This window comes from Zootoca vivipara, chromosome 12 (genome assembly GCF_965207765.1).
Source record: "Zootoca vivipara chromosome 12, rZooViv2.hap1.1, whole genome shotgun sequence".
Taxonomy (NCBI): Eukaryota; Metazoa; Chordata; class Lepidosauria; order Squamata; family Lacertidae; genus Zootoca; species Zootoca vivipara.
Genome location: NC_142595.1, coordinates 33,694,405 through 33,709,739, shown reverse-complemented (window position 1 = coordinate 33,709,739; position 15,335 = coordinate 33,694,405). Strand labels below are relative to the sequence as shown.

Below are 15,335 nucleotides of genomic sequence, written 5' to 3'. Positions count from 1 at the left end.
GAAATTGTGATCCTATGTATTTTTGACTCAGGAGTAAGTCTTAGTGGGCACATTTCTATGGAAACATGCAGAGGAGCAGACTGCACATTTCCTAATAGACACTGTGCTAGAAGCATAGCCAGGTGAAGAAAAAAAGGAGAGTGAGCCTCTCTAATGAGAAGATACCAATACTCTCTCTGTCTTTCTTCTTATATGCACAGTCTACTCAAGGTTTCTCAGCCCTACTGAGCTCCTCCTGGGTGCCTCCATCCTTGGTTCCCATGGAGGCTGCTAGAGTGGAAGACAGCCCAGCAGCAGGTGGAGCCAAAGACAGGCAGAGCCAACTAAATATGGTTTTGTCCGCATTCTGGTACTTGCCAATACGGAGAAGGAAGCCAACAGCCAATGCCCTGGATTGAGTGTTAAGGGAGGGTGGATCCACATCACGCACCCAATACACATCAAGCCCCGTGTGTGTGTGTGTGTGTGTGTGTGTGTGTGCTGCTGTATTCCCTTCACAGAGCCACAGTTTTCAGCAGCCTCAGCAAACTACAGTCCCCAGGACTCCTTATGGAAAACCATCAGGGTTTGAAATGTGTGGTTTCTGGCATAGCTCAGTCAGTATAGCATGAGACTCTTAATCGCAGGGTCATGGGTTTGAGCCCCATGTTGAGCAAAAAGATCCCCTGCATTGTTGCTGAGGGCTGGACTAGATGACTCTCGCGGTCCCTTCCGACTATGGTAGACTCTATGGTTCTAAAGCAGGGCAGCGGCTGCCCCTTTGCCCTGGTGGCTCCTGATGGTGTAGGGCTCCCTTCATGCCCCAGACGACCCCGCGGTGATGAAAAGGCTCCTGCATCTGTAGCAGCTGCAGAGGAATTTCACTCGTGTGTTTTGAGTCCCACTTCCACGCGGGACAGATAAAACCTCTGTTAATATAATAATAATAATAATAATAATAATAATAATAATAATAAATTTTATTTATACCCCGCCCTCCCCAGTCAAAACTGGGGTCAGGGCGGCTGACACCAGTAAAATTACAATAAGACATAAAAGAAAGAAAAACAATTAAAATACGGGTTAAAACACATTTTAAAATTTTAAAAGCAGCCTCATCTTTAAGTAGCCCAAATCAAAACCATAAGGGAGGAAAACATAGGGGTCAGACTGAGTCCAGCCCAAAGGCCAGGCAGAACAGCTCCGTCTTGCAGGCCCTGCGGAAAGATGTCAAATCCCCCAGGCCCTGGTCTCCTGTGAGAGAGCGTTCCACCAAGTGAGGGCCAGCACTGAGAAGGCCCTGGCCCTAGTTGAGACCAATCTAACCACCTTATGGCTCGGGATCTCCTAAATATTGTTATTTGTGGACCTTAAGGTCCCAAAATTTTCCCCTGCCACAAGCCACGCCTGCGCACCGCTCTCTTTTGCGCGCCCACGGCACACTCTCGAGCGGTCGCAATAGGAGACAGGAGCCCTTCCATCATTTCGGACTCGTTGTCTGGTTGCTATGGCCACCGCCCCTTAGCGAGGCCCTAAAGCCGCCATGTTTGTTGGGGGCAAACAACCCGAGCCTCATTTAATGTTGCACACACACACACGATGAAAGGCTGCCCGGTCCAGACTGCGGCGTTAACAACCCTACATTTTATCTCATTCAGGAGAGCGCCTCAAAGGCAAAACATTTCAGAAGCTATTCCCGAAAGTAGAAATAGAAAAAAACCCCGCACCTCTCCCTCTCCCTCCCCCCGTCCCCCAGCGATAGAAACAGCAGCTGGGGACATCGGCCTGCCTCCCCCCGCCCACTTCAAAGCGCCGGGGCGCGTGTGGGAGGGAAGAGAGAAGAGATGTTTTATCAAAACATCAACGTCAGGCGCTGGGCTTGAAGCTGCTTGAGAGGCGGAACGAACGTTTGTGGGTTGTGTTGCTGGGCGGAGGGGAAAGAAAAGGACCCCACAGGAACAAAGGGGGAGGTGCTAGCGAGGAGGAAGATGGCGGGGCTCTCCGTGCGGGATCCCGCCGTGGACCGGTCCTTGCGCTCCGTTTTTGGTGAGGGCGGAGCGGGCCCGGGAAGAGCACGCCGCTCAACCCCCACTGTGGGAAGGGTGGTGGAAAGTAGGGATGGGGAGGGAGAGAGAGAGAAGGCGAAAAGGGGAAGGGAAAGGAAAGGTAGAAGTGGAGGGAGGAAGAGAGGGAAGGATGGGTAAGGTAGGGGGAAGGAAGGTTAGGAGGTGTAGGAAGGAAGTTAGGGGTGGGAAGAGCAGTGGCTACTCTGGCTCTCCAACCTCTCCTCCATCTGTCAACTGTAGTTCAGCTTTGTCAAAGCTGGTGCCTTTCAAACATTTTGGACAGTAGCTCCCAATACAAATCCCTAGGCATTATAAGGGAAACTGTGTTTGCCTCATAGCACATAGTTTTTCCAAGATTGTGCTGCCTGAAAAGACTACCCAACCTGCCCTTTCAGCTGTGCATTGCAGTGGAAGATCAGTACTGTGCAATCTTTCTTCCATGGATGCTTCCAAAGACTCTCTTAAGTTTCCCTTGCACGCTGCTATTGAAAGAAACAATAGAACTAACAAGCTTAGTTCTTTGTTGTTGGTTATCATTCCCTCACGTATGCTGTTCTCCACGTGTGTAGTAAATATTGTAAAGTGTGTGTGTGGCGGGGGTGCCCTACTGTTTGCTTGCTAGGTCATTGCCTTCAAATGCATACATATTCTAACGCTTCTTGCCTAATATTGAGAGTAAACTTTGTAAAAGCTGGGCAGTAACATGGGGTGATCTAGTGCTCAGGGCCTAATTTGGGTTTCTTACTCTTTGCTGGAGGATTGGTTCTAAATAAAATACTCCAAAACTCGGCTCAATCAGTGCCTTCAGTAATTGAGACTGGGAAACAAATACCCAACACTAAAACCATTTTCCATTTCCAAATTCCTGGTGGAAGATGTATGCCTTGACCTATGTTTGAAAAGATGTCCAGCTTATTTCAGTAATGTTGCTGGTGCTCACAATCTGCTCCCATCTCTCCAATAGTGGGGAACATCCCATATGAAGCCACAGAAGAGCAGTTAAAGGACATTTTCTCAGAGGTTGGGCCTGTCGTCAGTTTCCGGTGAGACATATCCCTGTTAGGATTTTCTGAATCAGGGAAGCTGAGCCTGAAGGGCTGAGAAAGCTGGATGAGGATGTAGTAGGGTTGGTGGTGGTGGTAGATACCAGAGGATCTTAAGTCAGTGGTGGGGAATCTTGGCTGAGAAATTTAACTGAGAAGTATTAAGCACTTTGTATGCAGACGATCCCACCTTCAGTCTCTTGCACCTCTCAGTCCAACCTGCCTCACAAAGTTATTGTGAAGATAAAATGGGGGGATGGCTATGTATACCAACTTGAACTTCTTGAAAGAAAGGTGGGATATAAATATTACAGTCCTCCAATAAAATGATCCGGTAGCACAGGGATGAGGAATCTGGTGCTCCAGAAATCATTGGACTCAATCTCCCATTTGCCACAATCCCAGTGGTCGGGGATGATGAACGTTGCCGTCCAATATCATCCAGAGGGCCACAGGTTCCCTATCTTTGAGATATCATGTGCAGGGAAAAGCTTTTGTCTCCTTGAGACCCTGGAGAGATGCTGCCAGTAGATGATACTGGACTGAATAGACAAATAATTTAACCTGGTTTAAGGTGGCTTCCTATATAATAGGAAATTATATAGCCAGTTAGCCCAACTGCCGTGCCCCTGACCCCCAGCTTTCATGAAACCCTTTGCCCTCCCTCTCATGCCTTTCTGCCCATTACAGTTTGTTTTCTGTGCTTGTTGGCTAGATTGGTGTATGACCGAGAGACGGGCAAACCAAAAGGCTATGGCTTTTGTGAATATCAAGACCAGGAGACGGCACTCAGTGCCATGCGGAACCTGAATGGACGTGAGTTCAGTGGGAGAGCCCTGCGTGTGGACAATGCAGCCAGTGAGAAGAACAAAGAGGAGCTGAAGAGTGAGTTTGAAGGGCTTGTGGAAGGTGGGGGGAAGGCAGCAACTGCCATGTGCTACCAGTCAGGGTGTGCACGACAAGATGAAGATCTCTGGTTCTAACCCTATCTTCTCTGCTAGGCTTGGGCACTGGGGCCCCCATCATTGAGTCGCCCTACGGAGACCCTGTGAACCCTGAAGATGCTCCCGAGTCCATCAGCAGGGCTGTTGCCAGCCTCCCACCGGAGCAGATGTTTGAACTGATGAAGCAGATGAAGGTCAGTGGACAGCATGGCAGAGAGCAGTCAAGCCAAGTGTTTTAACAGCTCACCTGGTAGCAGCTGTAAGTGGCTAGGAAGTCCATGTAGGCTAGTCTTTCCTCTCCAGTCCACACCCATTTCTCACTCTAGCTGCAACGAGAATAAAGCTTATTTCACCATGACTAGCACAGAAGCCAAAACAGTCTTATGTAGGCATGATGCAGTATTATTATTATTATTATTATTATTATTATTATTATTAATAGCCTGGACTGGGGAGAAATGCTCTATGCCCCCCCCAAAGTATTGCTGAACTACAGCTCTCCATCATCCCTGCCCATTGGCTGTGCTTGCTAGGGCTGGTGGGAGTTGCAGTTTAGCCACATTGGGAGGGCCATAGGTTCTCCACACCTGCTTTAAAAGATGGGGAATTTCAATCTAGCTGCCCTGTGTGCTTTCCCATCCTCTCTCTTTCTGTCTCCAGCTCTGTGTCCAGAACAGCCCTCAGGAGGCTCGGAGCATGCTGCTGCAGAACCCTCAGCTCGCCTATGCCCTGCTGCAGGCCCAGGTGGTGATGCGGATTGTGGATCCGGAGATTGCTCTGGTATGCTTGCGACGTCTCCTGCCTTGGGGAAGCGGGGTGGTGGTGGTGTTGCCCCTGAGGTGGGGCCATGTGTTTCCGCAACATGAACACCTAATCGGCTTTACTCTGCCATTTCCCTTCCCTAGAAAATCTTGCATCGGCAGACGACCGTCCCAGCTCTGATTCCAGGCGGCCTGCAAGCGGGTCCAGGACAAGGGCCTGGGCCTGGGCCTGGGCAAGGTCCCGGGCCTGGTCCTGGGCCCGGACCAGGGCCTGGTCCTGGCCCTGGTCCTGGTCCAAATGCACAGATGAACCAGCCAAACGTCCCCTCCTCCCAGCCACAACCAATAGTAAGAGTTTGTTGCTTTGAGTAGAATCTTATCCCTTGCTCTGTGGGCTGAGTCTTATTTCCCAGTTGTAAATGATATGCTAGTTGTCTATGTCACAATCTGTTCATGTCCTTTCCTATTTGTTGTTTTTATGATGGTTTTATTTAAACCTTTATTCAACATGAATATATCCAATATAAATAATTTGATAAATATCATAGAGCAGGCATCCCCCAACTGCGCCCCTCCAGATGTTTTGGCCTACAGCTCCCATGATCCCTAGCTAACAGGACCCAGTGGTCAGGGATGATGGGAATTGTAGTCCAAAACATCTGGAGGGCCAAAGTTTGGTGATGCCTGTCATAGAGCTTTTATTAGTCCTTTATTAGCAGCTATATTTGTTATATTAGTATTTAAATGGGGTTAATAAGGTAGGGACAAACTTAGGACCAGACATTAATTGCCCACCTCAGTGAGAATAAGGCCTCACAATCTGTTTTCATTCCCTCTTTCCAAGCAGGGGGGTATGCATGTCAATGGAGCCCCCCCTATGATGCAACCACCCATGCAGGGAGGAGTGCCAGCCCCAGGGCAAATGCCAAGCTCTGGCCCTGGCCCTGGCCCCTTGGCTCCTGGAGGTGAGTTCGTGTGTGTGTGTGTGTGTGTGATTGATTTGGCAACTCATAATTTTTGACTCAGGGTCTCTGGGTTCCAGGGACAAGGAGATATAGGAAACCTCAGGGCAGGAAAGGGCTGAATTTGGCCACACATGGCGAGAAGTGGAATCCAGGATGGCAACATTGGAAGACTATAATCCTGTGCACACATAACTCTGGGTCAGCACCAGTGAATGTAGAACATTTTTCTTAAGAAACATGCATAGGGTTAAGTGGTTTAGCCAGGTTGAAAATTGAGGTAATTGGTATTTATAATCTTTAGTGATCTGATGTGGAGGACAGCAATATAATTTGTTTATTTTCCTTTTCTAACATTTTAAAAAACCCTTCTTTCTTGGTTTTATTTTATTTATTTTTGTCTTTTGCGTGCCTTGCTGGGCTTCCACCTTGCTGTTTTAAATCAGCTTTTTTTTTTAACAACTCGCCTGACAACGCAGGCATTCTAGAATTCCATGTGAGGGAGCAAGAGAAGGAGGGATGGGTTGCTCACATCCTCCCTCCTACAGCCCACTTCTGTGCTAGATATGGGAGAAGGAAAGTCTCTTTCTCAATGTAGAATGCTGGAGGAAGAGGTATGGTAGAATGCTTTTTCCTTTTCTTTTTTCAGTAGCCTTCTAGGAAGATGAGGCTTTCCTTCTTTCCACATCCAGCATGGAAACACAGGCTTCTAGTCTGATAGATAGAGGTAAAGGGACCCCTGACCGTTAAATCCAGTCCCAGACGACTCTGGGATTGCAGCACTCCTTGCGCTTTATAGGCCGAGGGAGCTGGCGTTTGTCCACAGACAGCTTCCAGGTCAGGGGTCAGCAAACTTTTTCAGCAGGGGGCCGGTCCACTGTCCCTCAGACCTTGTGCGGGGCCAGACTATATTTTGGAAAAAAAATATGAACAAATTCCTATGCCCCACAAATAACCCAGAGATGCATTTTAAATAAAAGGACACATTCTACTCATGTAAAAACATGCTGATTCCTGGACCGTCAGCGGGCCGGATTTAGAAGGCGATTGGGCCGGATCCGGCCCCCGGGCCTTAGTTTGCGGACCCCTGTTCCAGGTCATGTGGCCAGCATGACTAAGCCGCTTCTGGCGAACCAGAGCAGCACATGGAAACGCCGTTTACCTTCCCGCCAGAGCGATACCTATTTATCTACTTGCACTTTGACGTGCTTTCGAACTGCTAGGTTGGCACGAGCAGGGACCGAACATTGGGAGCTCACCCCGTCATGGGGATTAGAACCACGACTTTCTGATCGATAAGCCCTAGGCTCAGTGGTTTAGACCAACAGTCTGATAGTGGACTAGTAAACATAAATAAAATGCAGGGTAGTTGTTGGCTTGTTTACAAGACTGGTTTTGAATCCCTGAGTGTCCCAGCACCCCCCCCCCCCCACAATCAACCCAATGCCTCCTTTGCTTAACATGGCTCTTTTTCTCCCCAGGTGGCATGCCAGGAGGTGGTCCAATGCTCTTGGAACGTGGTCAAGGTAAAGCATATGGCTGTCTTCTGTCACTTAGCCAGCAGAGGGCGTCACTCCTTGAAATGCTTCCCACTCCCTCCTTTTTCTTTCACACAAAGTTAATGGGCTTGATTGTTCTGGTGGTGGAGGCCAAGGGTGTGTGTGTGTGTGTATATATATATATGTGTGTGTGTGTGTGTGTGTGTGTGTGTGTGTGTATTTGTTGCTGCATGTTTGTTATTCCACCTGGTTGTACTGAAATGTACCTCTGGTTCTGCAGTACATAACAAAACATCTTTTTGGAACTGCCTTTTTGAGCCAGCCCGCAAATCCCATTTTAGCCCTGAGGCTCCAACCTCCAAATGCTCCCAGAAGCTCATGGATCTGATGGACATAAAGAAATAAGCCTATTTTTTGCATTTATTTATTACTTTTTCCTGTCAGGTCCCAAGGGCAAGTTGTAGTATTATCCTCAGTAATAACTGGCTGAGAAGGAGGGACCAGTAGCCTAGCTCTGAGTTGAATGGAGTTTATTCTTAATAAGCTATGCAAAGGATAGCATCTTTAGTGAGCTTTGTTGCTAAGTGGGGGGTTTGTACCTGTGTTTGTCATGCTTGAGTCCCCATTCACATTTGTTATATATCGTGTTTCCCCCTTTTTAAGCCGTAGTCATAAAATAAGCCAGGGCAGGATTTTAAAACTTTGTAAAATATAAGACATACCCCCAAAATAAGCCATAGGTCTACCTGCAGGGTTGGCGCCCAGCAGCGCCGCACTGGATCGAGGAGGCGGCCTGCCGGGTCCTAGGCGTTTGCTCTGTCTTAAGAGTATCAGCGCTGCTCGTTTTTGAGATTTCTGAGTGGCTCTGAACTGTTTTCATGAAAACAAATTGTGGAATGATTCTTCTATCCTACTGCCTTTTAGACTGTGGCCTGCTGGCAGCTTGCCGGGTCAGCACCGATCAGTGCCGTGCTGAGCACCGGATCGAGGAAGTGGCCTGCAGGGTTGGCGCCCAGCAGCGCCGCACGGAACACCACCTCCTCAATCCAGTGCGGCACTGCTAGATGCTGACTCTGCAGACCTGATTGAGAAGGCGGCCTGCTGGATTGAGGAGGTGGTGTTCCGTGCAACGCTGCTGGGCGCTGCCCCTGCAGGCCGCTTCCTTGATTCAGTGCTCAGTGCGGCGCTGATCGGCGCCAACCCGGGAGGCCACCGGATCAAGGAAGGTGTGCCGCCGGGGCGACTGACGGCGGCGGGAGCCCTGCTGCCAGAATATTGTGGGCCGCATGGCCCGAGGCAGAGTGGCAGCGGGAGACAGAGTGGCGGCGGGGTGACTGATGGCGGCGGGAGCCGTGCCGCCGGAACGTTGTGGCCCGAGGCAGAGCGGTGGCCGGAGGCCCGCTGGCCCTTCCGCACCGCCGGCGTGACGGGAAGCGGTGGGAGCCCTGCTGGCCACTTCCGCCTTCTGTGCGCAGGGGGGGAGGGGGAAGGGATGCACAAAACTTTACTTTTCGATTGTAATAAAAAGCAGAAACACAAAGCATTACATTGGCTGCTGTAGTCAAGAAAACATTTACAACCATACTTTAAAACTTGCAAAAGTTAAAATACTAAAACTGATTAAAATTGCCTCAACTTTCTTAGTCATCTGGGTAGGCTTGTCTAAACAAGAACGTTTTAGCAGGCGCGGAAAAGAGGACCGTGAAGGCGCCTGGCTTGACATCAATAGGCAAGGAGTTCCAAAGTGTAGGCACTGCCACACTATGGAATCGTATTCTAAAGGAGTGGTCCCTCCTGTTTGTTTAAGAGGGAAGTGTCTCCAGAGCTGTGTCAGAAGAAGAGGAAGGGGCACTCTAGGCAGGTGTGCATCTATGCACACGCAGATGCAGCAAGTGCTCCTCCCGTTGATGTGTCTGCTCTTTCTCCCTCTCTTCCTGCTGCCGGGCCAGGGAACCTGCAGCTCTCTCCCGTGGGACCTGCCAGGCCTTCCTCTATTGAGCGAGTTCAAGGTACCTGTAGTTGCGGTTGGCTCCCCTTGCTCATTGCATGCCCCGGGGGGTATGCAAGACAAGGCCTCTGCTCACTTTGGGAGTGTAGGCCACATGGCTCAGAGAGTGGTGTGGGACATGCTATCGTGGGGAGAGGGAGAAACACCATCTTTGTGCAAGGAGGCTCCCTGTTGCAAGTTTGTTTGATCTCCTGGCCTCCTCCTGTTAACAAAGACTTGGGGTCGCAACACGTGTTGAGTATGTGGCAGCCAATTCAAAGCCTAGAGCTTTTGAAATTAACCCATCTCTCTGCAACTGCATCTGTGCATACCTGCCCTCTGTGAAGCCTGACTTGTCCCCTCTTCCTTCTCAAGTGAAGCCGACGCTCACAAAGTGGAATCACGCTTCTCTCCCATGATTTTAATTCCCCCTGCTATCTGCCTTCCCAACAGTGCCCATGCCGGATCCACGGGCCCCCATGCAGCGTGGGCCAATGCCAGCTAGTGGTCCACCACCCCGAGGCCTTCTGGGAGATGCCCCAAATGATCCGCGTGGAGGAACTCTGCTGTCAGTCACTGGAGAAGTGGAACCCAGGTAGGCAGAATGGCCTAGAACTTCTAAAGTGGATGTTAGTAATAATGATAGGTTATTGGTAGCCTGGACTGCTCGCATTCTAAAAATTCAAGTAGGAAGCAACTGTGTCTCTTCCTCTGGAGTCCCGGGGACTTGCCTCATGGGGAAGCTGTAGTCCCGGTGGTTTGTTGCAGGTGTGTCCGAGTTGCGACACTGTATTGCAAGTGGGAAGTCTCACAAAAGAAACAGGAAGGTAGCGAGGCTGGAACCCTTCTGCCGGCCATCTTCTTTTATGTGTGCAGAATGTTTTGTTGCAGTGCTTTTTTTTTTTTGTAATGCAATAACATTTGAGCCTCCTACTTGCCTCTTGGAAGGGGGTGAAATCCAGGCAGAGATTGTCTCACCTTGTTTGCTGTGTGAGAAGAATGGGAACTGGGTTTTGATGTCTTTTCTCCTCCTCCACCCCCCTCCCTTCCCATCCTCTTCTGCAGGGGTTACCTTGGGCCATCGCACCAGGGGCCTCCTCACCAGGGGCCCCCCATGCACCACATGGCTGGTCATGACAATCGTGGACCGCCCCCCCACGAAATGAGAGGTGGGCCAATGGGAGAACCGAGGCCTTTGATGGGAGAGCCACGAGGTCCCATGATGGACACCCGAGGTGAGAGACGGTTTCAAGGTCAAATGAAAAGGGGCATTTATTTAATGCCAGCGGTATAAATCCCAGCACAGTAAAAGATCCCTCAGGGGAGTGATAGATGAAATGAATGTTTTGTTCCCCTTTGTAACAGATGCAGATAATAAAATAACTTGTACAATAAACCACACAATAACAAATAGAAATAATTATATAAGGTATACCATGCATGTTCTAGAGGATCAAATTGTATCCTTGTCCCAAAGTAAAACTTCTGTGGCTACAAACAAAATCAAGCCACGAAAACATTAAAAATCAAACTGGTACAATTAGTTATTTAATTTCCCCTAACTTGGGCAAGTAACTCCCAGGTTTGCTTCTCCGTCTATCAGATGTGTTAAGTTTGATGGTCTTCAATGCAGGTGGAAGAGATCCGAGAGGAATGGAGCCCCGAGGCATGGATGGCAGAGGCATGGAACCCCGAGGAATGGAGCCCAGAGGAATGGAGCCCAGAGTGATGGATGCCAGGGGCATGGAACCCCGAGGGATGGAGCCCAGAGGAATGGAGCCCAGAGTGATGGAAATGCGGGGCATGGAGCCCAGAGGAATGGAGTCTCGTGGGATGGAGCCCAGAGGCATGGAACCACCTCGGGGCATGGAACCCAGGGGGATGGAGCCCCCCAGAGGCATGGAGCCACCCAGGGGAATGGAGCCACCCAGGGGGATGGAACCCAGAGGCATGGACTCAAGGGGCCCTGGTCCCAATCCAAGGGGTCCAATGACTGGAGCCATTCAAGGTCCTGGACCTCTTAGCATGCCATCCACTGTCTCGCAGGGGCCTCGACAGGTATGTGGGGCTACCGTGGTCTGTTGCACTTTCACCGAGGGGTCCTTGTTGCCAGTGCAAGGACAGCCTCACTTGGTCTTGCCAGCCTATTGGCATAACAATCCAAACTCCAAATGGAGGTGGGAGAGAGAGGGAGGGAGGAAGGAATCTTCATCTTGAATGCCCCCCTAGTTGGTTCCTGACCAAGACTGGAAGTGGCTTCAGGGTTGACTGATCACTTAGATAAAACTCTAGACTAGGGTTTCCCAAATTTGGGTTGCCAGCTGTTTTTGGACTACAACTCCCATCACCCCTAGCTAGCAGGACAAGCAGGGCTGATGGGAACTGTAGTCCAAAAACAGCTGGAGACCGAAGTTTGGGAAACCGTGCTCTAGAGCACGGATGAGGAACTTGCGCCCCTCCTGAGATTACTGGACTCCAGCTCTCATCAGTCCCAGCAAAGTTTGGTCAGTGATTACTGGATTCATAGTCCAGCAACATTTGGAGGTGGGGCATGGTGTCACAGGTTCCCAACACCTGTGCTAGAGGTAAAGGCAAACACCCTGGCAGGCCATGTGCCTTTCCAGCAGAGAACAATTCCTAGTGCAAAGCTCAGAACCCAGCAGTATGCGAGATCACTAGAGAGCGCTGAGTCCTTGGCTCGGGAGGTGACTGTGGAAATCATAATAGGGATTCTCTCCTGATACTCTATCAAGCTTTTCCTAACAGTTATACTTAATCCTTTCTAAGTCGTTGGCTGGAAAATCCATGCATTGGGGAAGGGAGCAGGAGTGGTGGTCTATTTCTATTTCTATCAGACTAGAAGCCTGTGTTTCTATTTCTTTTGAAGTTGTGGTCGGGAATTAAATTGGCTGTGGTTAGTGAATTGCTACCAGCACAGGCCACGTCCCCATGTGCTTTTCTAATCAAAGGTTGCCCCCTTACTTTTTCTGTGGTCCCTCCCCCCAGCTCAGTGTTCAGATGTAGTACAGCTAGTAGGGCCTTGAGCTGCTTTCAGAGACCATGTGAATGTCATCCCTTTGCATCCACGTGACCAAGGAGGGGGCAATACATTTTCAGAAATCTTTCTTTGTGTTCACAGGTGCCTAACATGCCTGCCGCAGCAATGCAAGCCGGAGGCATGCCAGGACCAAGCGTACAAGCAGCTGGCCAGCCTGGAGGGTTCAGTCCCGGCCAAAGCCAGGTAACACCCCAGGATCATGAAAAGGTAAGCCAAACATTATTGCCTTCTTTGAGTTCTCCATTGAAGAGGCAAGCAGTAGGGGTCAGCAGGACAGGGTGGCAGCGCTTACATGACCTCCAATCACAGCGGAGGTCAGCGTAGTTCAAATGCACTGGCGGAGCCAATCCTGCACTCCCACCAGTGTGCCTCCACCTCATCACCCCTTCCTCCTATATTCCCCAGTGGCACTAGTGCCAAGAGGCCAGGAAAGTGCTGCTGGCTACTGCTGGAGGCAAAATTGGTGGCAGTAGGAGCAAGGCTCTGGAATCAGAAATTGTTGTGCATCCCTCAATTTGCAACACAATGTGCTTTGCAGATCTTTTCAAACTAGCTTTTAGCATGTAATATGCTGCCCTTATGTTGTGTGGTTATTAGTATTTATTTATTTTTTAGTGTAATTCAATTGCCAAGTCCTTTCTAGGAAAAACAACAACACAATTGGTCTGATTGCACCCTTTTCCGTTTTTCTCATCTCTTCATAGGCCGCACTCATCATGCAGGTCCTCCAGCTGACGGCAGACCAGATAGCTATGTTGCCTCCAGAGCAAAGGCAGAGCATCCTGATTCTGAAAGAGCAGATACAAAAGTCCACCAGTGCCCCTTGATCTGCATTCTCTAGGTAAGAGGGGAGCTGAGAAATGGTTGTTCGGCAGTCAGATTAAATCAAATAAACAAGGAATCTTCGGTGTTATGTTGGAGAGGATGTCAGGAAACTGGGAATTATGATCACATGTGATCACATGTGGTGGGGGTGTAAATCTGTATACAATTTTTCTGGCAAAGGGTGTTTAAGGAGATAGCAGAAATCATTGGGTTAAAGCTGGCTGAAAGTCGAGAGGTAGCATTATTATCAATTTACAATGGGGTGGAAGGTTCGCAGGCTATGAAGGACTTGCTTACAAATTTATTGACAGCTGCACAAATTATGATAGCTAGGAAGGACTTGCTCACAAATTTATTGACAGCTTCCTGAATTATGATAGCAAAGAAGTGGAAGGGGCAAGCATAATATAAAATGGGAGAATGGTATAGAGAGGTGTGGGATATAGCTATTAATGATAAATTAACATGTGCCATTAAGGTAAGGTGGGGAATGCGCAGGAGAAATTATTTTGAGGAAATAATGGAAGGTGTTTGTAGAATTTGTACTGTCGAAACAGAAAGGTGTCAAACCATCGCAAGAGGTGTTGAAATTTTGGGAGGCTGGATAGTTGCAATGGAATGGTCTTGGTGGTGGAGTGCACATTTTATTCTTATTTATTTAGGATTATTACTTTGTCAAAAGAAAAAAAATAGAAATTGTACTGGCCAGGCAGCTCTATTTCTCTCAGAGAAAGCAAAGTGAGAAATCCCCTTCTGTTTCCAGTGCTGCTCTCCTGTCAAAGCCCCCCAAAATAAAGGGAGGTGTGCAAGCACACCCACCCACCCTGACCATTTCATTGGTTCTTGCACAGGAGAAGGTCATGGAGCATTGTGCCTTTGTGGGGGAGGGGGGAGGTTGGACCCACATTCCCAGATTTCTATGAAGGAAGAGCAAAGAGGCGCAGTTATTTAATATGTCTCTGCCGCAGCAGCGTGTTTCTGTTGCACTTCTGCAGGAGCTTTCATATGGGGGGAACTATGCTGGAAAAGCCCAAGCAAAATGATGGCAGGCACAGAATAGAGGCATGCTGGTTGTAAAAGATCTGGTGGAGAGTCTAGCCAGCACCACCCCTAACTTCAAGCAGCTCCAAACCAATGCATGCCCAGACTTTTTAACAACCTTCTAGGCCCAGGCACCTCTCAGCACTCAGTAGTGCCTAATTGCACTGATGTCCTTCACAAACCTTTGCCAAGTTCTCTGCAGTTTTAACCCTTGCTTCTTGTCCCACCAGTTCTGAGTAGGTTGAAAAGCTGTTTCCCCGTCTGCTTTCAGGGATCCACCCGAAATCCCCATTTAGGTGTTTTTCTGCAAGAGATTGGTGTGATGGGAGGCATAATCCCTCTTCTTAACAGAATCCTCTTTGTTTTCTTAGGTTTGGAAAGTTGCCTGAGATATGTTGAAAATGGCGCTGAAGACTACATCTTTGCCCTTTCTTTACCTGAGCCCAGAGCAGAAGTTTATCTCAATTTATCTTGTTCAGTTCTCCCCCCTCGTTTTGTTTACTTCCAGATTAAAAACTTGTCCTGGATTTGAGTGAAACCCCCGTGGCTTTATTGTACAACTGCATTGCACTCACTTCATCAGCCTCTTCTCCCTGTTTCTTGCAGGGCAAAGATTAGCTTTGGTCTCCACAAAGCCATTCTCTCTCTTTTTTATAGTGTATTTATTGATTTTCATAAACTTGGGAAAATACAAACACAAGAAAAAATGGAAATATGTTGCTCAGGGGGAGAGAAACAACATAGATTACAAAAAGACAAGGAGTTGCCAAAATATTTTCATTCCAGAATAGATGCTCTGTAGATGCATATGTATTGAAGGCAGATGATAACAATTTTTTTTAGTCATTATGTAAGAAATTAAAGTTCAGATAATTCTGCACATTGTCTGTAGTCTTGTTTTCCTTCCAGCCTGGGAGATCTATTCTGTGAATTGATTTCTAGGAAAGGATTTCCAGTTCTCAGAAATGACCAGTCTAGCTGCAGTCACAAAGTGCACAACAAGAGTCTTGGAACAGCTGAATTGAGCCTGAGCAGCCTGTTTTGGATCAAGTGATATGTCATATTTTGCAATAATGTGAAAAAATAATTTTAAAAAGCATAAGGACATTCCCACCATATATAGGCAGTATGAGCCTGGGTTTGCACATCCCCTCCATCACTTTTATCACT

General features: G+C 48.6%; 1 protein-coding gene across 3 annotated transcripts; it reads left to right on the top strand.

The window, feature by feature from the left end:
* Positions 1-1,931: 1,931 nt before the first annotated feature.
* On the top strand, positions 1,932-15,045 carry LOC118094966 (cleavage stimulation factor subunit 2). Of its 3 annotated transcripts, XM_088654587.1 has the most exons (15): positions 1,932-2,025; positions 3,010-3,088; positions 3,804-3,973; positions 4,090-4,226; positions 4,693-4,812; positions 4,938-5,141; positions 5,641-5,758; positions 7,237-7,281; positions 9,144-9,263; positions 9,695-9,836; positions 10,307-10,476; positions 10,875-11,299; positions 12,381-12,506; positions 13,004-13,140; positions 14,537-14,692. In XM_088654587.1, the coding sequence occupies exons 1-14, from the start codon at positions 1,968-1,970 to the stop codon at positions 13,124-13,126; spliced, it is 2,037 nt and encodes a 678-aa protein (XP_088510713.1). In that variant the 5' UTR covers positions 1,932-1,967; the 3' UTR covers positions 13,127-13,140; positions 14,537-14,692. The 3 variants fall into 3 exon arrangements, with proteins under 3 accessions (XP_088510713.1, XP_034991673.2, XP_034991672.2); XM_035135782.3 differs by lacking the exon at positions 9,144-9,263 and having other exon boundaries at positions 14,537-15,045; XM_035135781.3 differs by lacking the exon at positions 9,144-9,263 and having other exon boundaries at positions 5,638-5,758; positions 14,537-15,045.
* The last annotated feature ends 290 nt before the right edge of the window (positions 15,046-15,335 follow it).

Coding starts and splice junctions, on each gene's coding strand:
- LOC118094966 (XM_088654587.1), top strand. CDS start 1,968: ATGGCGGGGCTCTCCGTGCGGGATCCCGCCGTGGACCGGTCCTTGCGC. Junction 2,026..3,009: donor GTCCTTGCGCTCCGTTTTTG/GTGAGGGCGGAG, acceptor TCTCTCCAATAG/TGGGGAACATCCCATATGAA. Junction 3,974..4,089: donor GAACAAAGAGGAGCTGAAGA/GTGAGTTTGAAG, acceptor CTTCTCTGCTAG/GCTTGGGCACTGGGGCCCCC.